The sequence below is a fragment of the Rhizomucor pusillus genome (genome assembly GCF_041956525.1).
Source record: "Rhizomucor pusillus strain CBS 183.67 unplaced genomic scaffold VTP01scaffold_2, whole genome shotgun sequence".
Classification (NCBI taxonomy): Eukaryota; Fungi; Mucoromycota; class Mucoromycetes; order Mucorales; family Lichtheimiaceae; genus Rhizomucor; species Rhizomucor pusillus.
In genome coordinates, this window is record NW_027192144.1 from 874,839 (window position 1) to 886,574 (window position 11,736).

General features: G+C 44.8%; 3 protein-coding genes across 3 annotated transcripts; 2 read left to right on the top strand and 1 right to left on the bottom strand.

Annotated features, from left to right (window-relative positions):
• Positions 1–1,387: 1,387 nt before the first annotated feature.
• VTP01DRAFT_4436 (uncharacterized protein) lies at positions 1,388–3,585 on the bottom strand (the record flags this gene model as incomplete). Its single annotated transcript, XM_069383117.1, has 2 exons — positions 1,388–2,903; positions 2,969–3,585. 2 exons carry the CDS (start codon positions 3,583–3,585, stop codon positions 1,388–1,390), a joined length of 2,133 nt encoding a protein of 710 aa, XP_069243850.1.
• Positions 3,586–4,250: 665 nt separating this feature from the next.
• On the top strand, positions 4,251–10,802 carry VTP01DRAFT_4437 (uncharacterized protein; the record flags this gene model as incomplete). Its single annotated transcript, XM_069383118.1, has 12 exons — positions 4,251–4,525; positions 4,576–8,714; positions 8,769–8,875; positions 8,928–8,972; positions 9,031–9,456; positions 9,522–9,609; positions 9,672–9,802; positions 9,857–9,892; positions 9,946–9,998; positions 10,052–10,194; positions 10,253–10,567; positions 10,636–10,802. The coding sequence occupies 12 exons, from the start codon at positions 4,251–4,253 to the stop codon at positions 10,800–10,802; spliced, it is 5,925 nt and encodes a 1,974-aa protein (XP_069243851.1).
• A 262-nt stretch (positions 10,803–11,064) lies between these two features.
• On the top strand, positions 11,065–11,500 carry VTP01DRAFT_4438 (uncharacterized protein; the record flags this gene model as incomplete). Its single annotated transcript, XM_069383119.1, has 2 exons — positions 11,065–11,221; positions 11,292–11,500. The coding sequence occupies 2 exons, from the start codon at positions 11,065–11,067 to the stop codon at positions 11,498–11,500; spliced, it is 366 nt and encodes a 121-aa protein (XP_069243852.1).
• Positions 11,501–11,736: the final 236 nt, after the last annotated feature.

Sequence of the window (11,736 nt, forward strand, 5' to 3'; positions counted from 1 at the left end):
TGAACATGTCAACCAGGTATTCCTCTGCACAAAATTTGGTATATATGGTCAGTGGTCGACTGCCAGTCCACTCATTGTTAGAGTGTGCGGTTAGCCCGAGGACCTACGTGAATATTGAGAGGATAGTGTAGAGCTTCTTGGTGTTCAAATTATTGACCTGTATGAACATCACTATATCGACCACTCACTATGTAAGCAAACGGAAAACAGAGAGACCAAAATCCAATGTATATTGATCAAAGTAAATCCCTTTAGTTTGACTGAGGAAACTGTCAAGGCCCTGGCCGAATTGGTCAAAGAAGAAAAGCTCCAGTACCCTAGTGTCTCAGAATGCACAGCAGATGAACTTTGGCGAATTTACAAGGTATTAGTGCGATTAAAGGAATACTGATTCTTGTTATTGAAAATCGAGTCGGATGGCGTACTGGATGGAGCTCAGGGATCCGTTATTGCTATCGTCGCATGATAAGTATAGGACCACCATGAAGCTTAGACATTGAATTTTAATAACTTTTAAAGTTTTATATAGCTCTCGATTAGGTCGTTGTCTCTTGACAGCTGTCATCAAGCCTCCGGTAATCGAGGGAGGCAACTTTCGAAGCTGGTCGATCCTCGTCCAAAAGTTTACTAACCGCATCAAGCTTGTAAATAAGATCAATGAACCGGCTGCCAAGAAGGAAGCGGTTCTCAGCCATTTCACACATGCTTGGATAATTAGTAGAGCTGACTATCCTTTGTTATTCTCGGTATCAAACACTTAATAAATTATTTGGAAGAGAATGTCAGGCCAGAAAAGTCTCAGATGATGCAAAATGGCAAAAGATCATGTATTCTATTATACATAAGTGTCTATATGCCTCTTAATCAATGAAGTACTATGCTGGTCATGTACAGTCAATTGCTTCAACGAATAGCTAATAAATGAAACTTCCAATACCTGCAAGTTGCCGAAAGAAGCCAGAAATATAGAGGATATATATCAGGTTGGCAAGATACATATATCATATGATATTTATATTGTTTACCGCACAGAACATGATGAGACTGCAAAGAATGTGTATTTTGACATGGTTGATGGCACAGCTTCTTGTTTTACGTATTTTCTGCCCAAAATGTAAAGATTCAATGTTCCTAATCTCGCATGCTATGGATACCAACGTCGGCCTACTAGATGTGTATCATTTCAATCTGCATGTGATGGACACAAACAATACCTCCTGTCTTTTTCTCTCCTGTTGATCTTTCAGATCTGAATGACAGCAAGCAAGGAAAAAAGTTCTAACCTGCAGGAAAAGTGGAATATATACATGTTGAAATAACAGTGTCGAAAATAGCTAAAATGGCTAACAAATGCTGTGCACTAAATGAAAGTATGTCGTTGATATTCTTATACAGTTCCACTGCGGTCGCGATTTGAGAATCTAGCCCCAATGTGTGCGAGACCAGCTCTTATGGAGCCTGCATTGATCACCCTCTTGTCACGTTCTCCATTGGAGTCGTTGATAGCCGATGTTCCAATTAAAGTGCCTCGTTGACCGTCGAGAACCGTTTGCTCATCTATAGTCATATTCGATGTGCTGGAATGACTCTGTCCATTTAGCAAAAGACGGATAGGCCCTGGTTGCTGCTGCTCGGGATCAACAAAAGGGCGTTCAGGAGCATCGGCTATAGCGAGAATTCGAATATTTTCGGCGTCAAGGTCACCGCGCCGTTCTTCAATTTCAGATACAGATAAATTTTGGTGGTTTGCTGAAGGTGGAGCGAGCGATGATGCTTGACGGAGCGCGACATTGCTGTATGATCGTGGAGGTGAACCCATCATACTGGTAAAACGTTTCGTAACAGAGGCGCTGGATGATGCACGAGGTCTCTGTTTTGCACGCGGATTCAAAGGTGAAGAAGCTCGAGAAGTACCGTGCGTGGTTGTATTGGTTGCCAAGGTTGGAAGCGCCGGTAAACTCGGTTGTCTCTTTAAGGATTGAATGGTAACGGTCTCGCTGAGATCACTGTACGATCTGTTTCTCCACTGAACAGTGAGAGACGAACTTGAGTTGCTTCGACGCGATACTTGTGAAGAGTTGGAAGGGGACAAGGATAAGGCTGGTGTTCCCATGTAAGATCTCGCACTGGCGTCGCTGCATGCTCGACTTCGGTTCAGCATTTTCCTCGTCGACGTATTAGATGATTCCAGACCATCTAAATCAACCGTTCGACCTTCAGAACGTGTATGCGGTGAAGTCGCGGGCATATCTGAAAACAAGGCCAACAAGCGATCATCTTCTCCAGACCAGTGCGCAGCACATAGTCTGTACTCCAAAGCAATAGGTTGGCGAGCAGTACGTTCAATGAATCGACCTCGTGTGACGTATGACTCGAAGAATGGCCCCCCACAGAAAGAGCAGGTCTGCATTTGCCCAAGAAACTCCTTGATATTATCGGAGAAGTTGCCTGGTATAGGAGTACCTGCACGGACAATTTGGCGTGCGCAGGTCTCTAGCAACGATGGAGGGTCGTGACGGAGTTCATGTATAAACTCCTCGTTGAAATTGCATCCGTCCGCCGTCAATTTCCGCAAAGTTTTGAGATTTGCTATCTCAGCCGGAATAAAGCGTAAGGGGTTGTTGGAGACATTCAGGGATATCAGTTCTTGCAGATTGGCAATTTCTCGAGGAATACGTGTGAGACGATTATCGTTGGCGACAATGACGACCAGCTTTGGCATAGAGCCCATCGATTTGGGGAGGTTGGTCAGATTGTTATGGGAGACATTCAATGCAGTGAGCTTCGACATGAATACGACCGTATCCGGTAGATATTCGAGCTGATTGTGCGCACAGTTGAGAACACGCAGGTTCTTTAGGTATCCAATCGTCTTTGGCAGGCTCGTCATTTGGTTGTTGGACCTAAGACATGATCAATCAGCAATTGCGGTGCCTTATGTTTTGCGGGGAATTGCTTTTCTCCATACAGGTTCAGTTTCGTCAGATTATCCAAGTACCCGATGCTAGGGCTCAGTTTTATCAATGATTTTCCAGAGAGATCAACAGCAAGTGATGGGCTAGTTAATCTCCTCTGCCTCGTCTTGCCTGGTGTAACTTCGCCTATCGTAAGCTTGCCCCAATTATCAGCTCCAGCGTTGCCCTGGTCGTCCTCGTGATCCAGCTGGAGTAGTTCGATCTCGGAAGCATCTTCATTGGATACATAATGTATGACATCAGGATAGTACGTTTCATCGATGTAAGCTAAATCTTTTGCTAGGTCTCTTCGAACAAGCGAAAGCCGCTTGCTCTGCCGACAATATTCGCACTCTTGGTCCACTTTGGTCGCAACGACCACACTTGTCGCAAGGTCTACAGGACCCTCCTGTGAAGAGCCGCTCCCGTTTGACTCCATGCGTCGATGTCCATTCTGACAGCCATTCTGACAAGTCATCTCTAGTTTGTACAAGTGTGGATTGGCAAGCACGAAATCTGTTAGAGGATTCTCTGCTTCTAGGGCATGTTCCTCCACCAGCTCGTTGCTATCATTTGTATTGATATAAGCGAAGGTCAGAGGGTCCCGATGCTTGCTAGACTGCTGGCCCATGGCCTTAAAGAAAAGACTACTGCAAAAGACAGCTGGGGCGAAAGGGGATGGAAGACAAAAAGGTTCTCTCCAGAAACTCAGCTTCTAACAATGGACAGTAAATGGAGTCTTTCCTCTTTCGATCTATCGTCCGCAACCAATTGGTCCGCGACTGTAAGTCGTCAAAAATATTGCCATGATATAGATGTGCAGCTTTAACATAGGTAGATAAATAACGACGCACAGCTCTAGCTGTGCTTATCTAGACGATCTTTTTGACACTTTTTGCTGCTGAAGCGGGGCTAACGTCGGATAGCAAACACTATTGATAGTTAGATTCGAGTAATTGGTCCTTAAGCACTTTAACTTGCAGATAATAGCATCTTGGAAATACAATACATAGAGTATTGGAGGAGAAAGGCGAGCTCAATACACAACAAATGGAATTAAAAGTCTGAAACTGATCTATTACTACTGTTCAAGAGACTTGCCAAGTTCATTCATTTGACAAAAATATATATTCCTTTTTCTCTCTCTCAATTTATAACCTTTTCTGCATAAGATAGAACGGTGCAAGACGAAAGGTCAAAAGTAGCGCAAACTGTGATGTATTCAAAAATTCTGAATTTTCTTTGCAGCTATCAGCGCCGTGGTCGCGGGAAAAAAGGCACCTTCTTTGACAGGAAATGCAGAGGCCACCTCAATCCAAAAGTTTGCGGCAAAGGCACTACTCCACGTTCCATGAGACCGATCAGTGGGATCCTCGGCACGATTCTGCTCACTTTGCTTACTCGACTGATCGTGCGTCTGAGGATGGCAGTGTAAGGGAGCCGCGCAACTGGCCCGATAGTCTCGACGAGATCAAAGCTGGAAGCTACATGTCTACCGGCATGACCAACAAGCAGCATCCGCGATCGCCGCAAGAGAAGACAGCTTCGTGGGATAGAACTTCGAAAGCAGAGTAAGCTCAAAGATTTTTATCGATTATTCTTATGCTAACATATGCAGTAGTAGCTACGGATCCCGATCGCATTGGTCTCCCAAAGATTCTGCTGTACTGGGTGGTTGGGACACGGGAGCATCGAATCAATTATGGACAGCATCAAGTGAACAATCAAAGCCCAAGGGAAATGTTAGCAAAGACGGTGCTGTCAAGTTTGCAAGAGCGACCACTGCTTTTGATAGCATCAAGTCAAAAGCCGAACACTTGTGGGAAACCGGCATTGATCTCGAATTTCAACAAGAGGAAGAAGATAACAAGAACAAGAAGAAGAACTTGTGGCTATCGGCATCAGAATTCGAGAACATAAACCCGTCGTCCCAGAACGACAGTATTAACTTTGCAGCTGGAGTATCGGACGTACCGTCAGATGAACCTCAAGAACCGCTGGATCGGTCATTTGCTGAAGTGGCTAGCATAGCATCTGATGGATGGTCACCAATGGAAGAGAACAAACGCGCACGATCTATACAGGTGACATCTGCCCAACCCGTAGCATATCCACCCAATGCTTGGAATTTCATTCCGAATGGACAAAATATGCAGAAAACTACATCCTCAGCCAAGCATCATCCACCTACGCCTTCGACCCCACGCAGGCAATCGAAAATGTACATGTCGGTACCAATTGCAGGTCCAAGATATCCATTACCTCCCGGAGCACCTTTACCTCATATGCCTATATCTCCACACTTCAATGCAGACTATGACAATGAAATCTATAGCTTTCTATACTCCGTCGATCAAAAGTTATCGAGCATCTCAAGTTTCTACGAACGTCTGGACAGTATACTTCGAGAAAGCATGCGATTAACGCACAGGACGCTCGGTATGCTCATTCGGACTCTCACCCATGTAATAAGCTTTGAACGCACCGATGCTACAAAATACAATGCTCGAGGACGCGCACGACTATTCGCATCTGAACGATTGCGATACCACCTTGATGTCGTAGTCCATGCTATCTCGCGTTATCTTCACACAAATGTTTTGACCCCTCTGGAATTTTTACCTATATTGGACTTCTTTGCAGTTTTCCTAGACATGCACCCTGATTTCATTTCGAGGATTCCAATAAGCTTGACACAGGAATGTTTCCAGCGTATCAAGCCCACGTTTCATGATGACCAGATACAACAAGTATTCCAGCAATTCAAGGATATTGGTGCCTTAGTATCTCCGGACGCAATTCACTGGCCAAAAGACGATCGACCACTGCCGGTAGACTTTTATCATACCTCGGAATATGACACAAATTGGAGTCCGTACATTACACATGACCGACGTTCAGCAGATGCTTTGCATTCTAATACTTTGCCGCTCTTACGCGCAATTGATATATTCTCGGAAGCCATCGAAACGGACGAATCGAGCACTTTCGAATATCATCGCTTCGCACACAATCAAGTTCGGCAATCTCACAAAGACATATACTCATACCTAACGATGCATTACAACTTATTGCGGGAGCAACTACACGGTCCAGCCGTCACTAGTTTAAGGGATTATGTCATGTATGGAGCAAGAAATGTAGAGAAGTCTGAGGAAGGCTGGTCAACGTACACGCGACTGCAACCGCTATTTACAACCTTAACGTTAACATTCAGCAAACCAGCCATCGTTTTGGAAGCACAACTTGATGATGTGGCCTCTGTTTTACCGCCAGAAAGTTCATGGTGCATTTTGATACCAGAGTATGCGGATCACAAACAGTCTCGGTCATCCGACGAAAGGGTAGGTTTATTAGCAAAAAGGGCGTCGATTATTAGTGGAATGATTGCATATGCCGGCATACATCTATTCAACCGGCGTGCCTTATCGTCAAACACAGCGTTATTCGTGTTCGTTCCAGACGATGTAAAGGTAGATCGCTTCGATTTCCATGCGACTTACACTTCGCATGCTATCCATAAAAATGCAGCTGCTACTCTTCCGACATTGAATTGGTTGCACCAACGCATATCGAAGCACGAAGCTGAAGATTGCTCACCAGCGATAGTACCGTTCCTAATTGCACCAAATAGCAACACGAGATCTGAACTGACAAAGGACGACGAAACTATAAATCACGTGCCCAATTATCTACAAGGCGTTGAACTGGATATTTCCCCTATTCTTGCACACGGTGTGCGCAAGACTATAGCGAGATTAGGACAAACACAAGAAGACTGTATATGGCCGCAACACATCCCTCAACATCTTTCACTTCCACCCGCTCAGCGACCTCCGTTGTATGCATTGTCGCCTAGTCAGACGAAAGCTGTGCAACACGCGATATCCAAACCCGTCACTTTTATTTCTGGCAAGGAAGGGACCGGAAAGTCATACTTGGCAAGCAAACTCGTTGAACTATTGCACCAGACGCTCACAACCACGCAATGTTATCACCCAGTACTTGTAATCACCAAGCGAGAAACGACTCTGGATCATATCCTTAGATCTGTGATAAAGGACATTCCGGATGTCGCCCGCCTTGCGGCCAATTCTGACAGCGACATGCTTCGCGAAAGAGATATATGCAAATTAGCAGTACCACTATCGACAGACCCCACTCGCAAGCAATGGCATTCGCTTGAGAAGAAATACGCAACATTGCAAACCCAGCTTAATGCATTGTGGAATTATCGATGGAGAGTATTGAACGACGATCCAGTTATCATGGCATCCACCATACCACCAACATACGAAGACGTTTTCCGGTTCGGCTATCCGCATGCTTCGCTGCAACAGAGCAACGATATATCTATTCAAAAGCTGTGGTTAGATTGGATAGCACCTGTTGTTTCGGAAAATGGTAGTGTAGCAGCAGCATCAAGTGACAGAACATTGCCTGAAAATATAGGCACCATCCAGCGAGCACTGTCGAATTCGTTACAAAAGAAGACCGGAAAAGCGATGTTACCATTGACAACCCATCAGTTCTATGAAGACCGTCAGCACTGGACTGACAGACATTTACCGAGCATTCCTCCCGTGTTTTCGGTGGATAAGTGGCCTTTCCCAACATCCAAAGATGCATACAGATTGCAGAATGCGTTGCGTACGATTTGGTTTGAGTTTACTTCGGACGTGATATGGACACTTCCGAATCAATTGCGAAAAAAACTTCATCAACGGATCAAAAGCTGTTTATTAAAACATATCGACAACGAGATTGGCCCTTTGATTTCGGAACAGACGACAATTGCAGAATCATTGGACGATATTCGACGGCAAAAGTGGACTTCAGTTTCTCGGTACAATCGAGTAATCGGTGTAACGGCACACATTGCAGCAGCGAACCAGGAACTCTTGAATGCGCTTGGGGCACGAGTCATATTGATTGAAGAAGCGGAAGATATTTCAGAATCAATGATAGTGCCGCTGTTGTTGCAATCACGCGCCGAACAACTGATTGTTTTTGGAAAAAGCTACAGCACGAGCAGACCGCAGTTCCGAGATCCCGAAGCTGCCGGTAACCAGGAAGTTTTGGAAGTGTCGTTATTTGAAAGATGGCGATTAGCAGGCGGCGAAGTATTGCATTTGGACGAACAGTGGCGCCTCTGCTCCGAGATTGCGGGAATACATGCTTCCGTGGCAGGCTCAGCTGCAGACCAACGACTCTTGATCACTTCGCCCATGTCTAGCGAAAACTATGCCAACCAGTCTGCGCCTGCGATGCTTAGCGTGGATCAGCGGGCTTTTTTCATCGACTGTCAAACGGATGCCGGGGAAGGATCGGTGGATACGCAATTAAGCAACGTTGTAAAATCTGAAGTGAAACTCGCAGATGCAGACGAGGCAAGAATGGTGTGTCACTTGGCACTGTATCTCTGCCAGCAAGGCTACAAAGCCAGCCGGATTACTATTTTGACGATCGATACTTTGCAGCAGAGCATTTTGCAGACTATCATGAAGTCACACATACCAAAGTTTAGCCATTTCTCTGGAGACGTTCATTCTGTGAAAATCGATCTAGTCGAGAATTACCATGACAAGGAAAACCTGATCGTCGTTCTTTGGTTGGGATCCCCTTCTGCTGCTCTCATGTCCGATACATTCATCTCTCTGGCAGTATCCAGAGGTAGGTTCGGTCTATTTATGGTCGGCGCGTCTGCTACTTTGCGACACACAAGATGGAACAATGTATTGCAGCATATGGAAAATCGAGGTAATGTCCCTTGCATGATTGTTGATACTTTATTTATTGACATGACCATATTAGGGCTTTTGGCACATCAGATCACGTTGACTTGCCAGAAACACAAGGATCAAGCAACTTTGATTGGCAAATGGACAGATTTCCGCAAAGTCAAAAACGGTGGTTGCTCGGTAATTAGGCAATTCGAGAGTTTTAAACTTGTTGCTAATCTTGATCCTTCAGGCGAAATGTAATACACTTTTAGATTGCGGTCACGTCTGTGAAGAGGTAACTTTTACTTGATAAACAAATGACTGTTCAGATAACTAATCATATTTTCCATTAGACATGCCACCATTTAAAACATTCATACTTACGATGCGAAAAGAGCTGCGATCGCCAGCGACCTCCACCTTGCACCCATCTATGCCCGAACAAATGCTACCAGTGCAAAAATGGCAAATGCCCTCCTTGCTACAGAGAGTCAAGCATCAAACGGCCTTGTGGACATGTGATCATTGGAAGTTGCAGCGACATTATCGAAAAACAAAAAGAAGAGTGCCGCGAGATTATCGAGTATACTCTACCCTGTGGTCACACAGAATCAATTGAATGCTCAAAGGCTTCAGAATCGTCCGTACCGTCCTGCTCACAAACCGTCAAAGTCAAGCTGGATTGCGGTCACACAGTAGAATCGCTTTGCGGCTACAAACCTATCTGCACAGCTACTTGCGAGAAACCCCTTGAATGTGGTCATCCATGTCCTGAGCCTGTAAGTTTTCTTCTTAGATTAGTGCAACGAATCATCACATGTATCCGTACTTACGCCGTTGCCAGTGTGGAACCGATCATGCATTGCATAGTCGCCGTCTATGCAAAGCAAGCTGTCCAAAGCAGCTTATATGTGGGCATTACTGCGCTAAAGGTGGCAATTATCTTAACAGACATTGTATAACTCATTGTTAACATTCGTTTGCGTTGTTGTAGGTTGTGCAAATTCTGACAACCACACCGACCGTTGTTTAGAACCTTGTCGACATGTATGTCTCCACGGATACCAATGTGGCCGCGAGTGCTATCGTGTTTGCAATCGTTGCAATTCTCCATGCCCATACGCCGTAAGTTGTAACTCCTTCGGCGTAAATTTTGTCACCTGCTTAACGATTTTTTAGTGTGCACATGCAAAATGCACAAAACGGTGCTTTGAAGTAAGTTAAAGATACACATAATACTATGCAGTAAAGTAATATTTGAACTATAGAAATGCGATCGACCACCATGCAACCGTCCATGTGGAAAGAGATTGGGATGCTCGTAAGTACCGCGTAAACATATCATTGACGCAAATTATTCATGTGATAGAATAGACATCAATGTATCGGCTTATGTGGTGAGCCTTGCCCGCCATGCAAGATTTGCGATCCCAATATAGAGTGTAAAATTACTCTGCGAACACTGTCTGAATTTGATCCGGATGAAAAGGCGTACATGTTACCCGAATGTGGGTGTGGTAAGTAGCGATTGCAAAAGCAAGGCGCAAAGACCACACGTACTCACATTGCACATAGTCTTTTCTGTGGAGTCACTGGATATATTTTTCAGGAACCAAGCGAAAAATGGAGAACACACTGCTATTAAACTGTGGCAATGTCCATCCTGCCAAAAGCCGATATACACTGCCTTGCGTTACAATATGTACATCAAAACTGAAATTGCGCTTTTTAATCAAATCAAAGGCCAGCTGGAGCTTGCCAGGCAGCGTATTTCTCAGGAGGAGAAGTATGATATCATTAATGCCATGAACGAAGAAGCCAAGTTGGGTATTCACAACATCGTTGGTGGCCGATGGTTTGTGTGCGAGAATGGACATCCATATTACATAGGTAAGAGATATAATCTTAAAGATATGTATATTCTGAACGAAGAATGCATTTTTTTTTGTCATCTAAAGGTGAATGCGGTGGAGCGACTGAAATATCAAAATGTCCTCAATGCGGAGCAGTAATTGGCGGTCTTCATCACAAGGTTGTGGAATCCAATCGTTTCTACGGCGAGTTTGACGGCTCCTTTGAACCCGCATGGCCCGGTCAGCCAGGGCAATCGTCTGCAACGAAATGAAACGTAACACGATCATGATTTTTTGGCTAACTGGATATCAGAATGTAAATAAATATTATGACTACTCCATGTTGAATAATCCCAGGAATTACTACATAGGAGCTGAAAGATCGAGGGATTTTCTTCTGACTGACAGATAGTAGTCACTCTCTCGGACAGACTAGAATTACATAACGACGCAGTAAGTAACAATGTTCACTTTTGTATAATTCAGGGAAGACAAGAATAGCACTGTTAGCAGCATCATACCGCTATTTTGTAAATGGTCACTGATCTAATCCTAAAAAACGCCGTGGAGACAGTGCAGAATCCTGCTGCTGACGGAAACTGTGGATTTCAAGCGACTGTCTTTGATATCCGCATGCCGAAGATCTTTATGCGGCAAAGGTTTAATTATGACAAGAACGAGTACCATGGGTGTCCTATGGAGAGGATGCTTAGAATTCTCGGCCTAGCTGGCTGCGAATGGTTTATATCACTGGAATGCAGCACATACGGCAAAAGTATTTGCTGCATTCTGTTCAATGTGCAAAGTTATCTTTTCCTCCCTCCTCGCGCAAGCCCGGCACACAAGCAAGACACATAGAACCCGTCGCGTTGGAGCTTGTAGCAGCCATATATTGCTAGTCAAGGTTAAGCCTGATTATCTATTGGAGCGGCCCAAAATGGAGTTCCCTGACTTTGCAAGCGATCCCTAGTACACTGTTTTCAAGGTTGCTTTTGAGCGATCTATTCGGTCCCTCCTCAACTGCACTTTCAATAATCGTTGTATAATATCCGACGCTCGAGGCGAGTCAACCGGAATTGGGATAGGCACGTCTCGCAATACCAAGGTTGACGAGCCGAGAACGGAAGATGTCGTACACCCGCCCTGCTGCCGTCGGTTCTTCTGAACGACGCACCCAAAAGAAAAAATACACACTATGCGACTCAA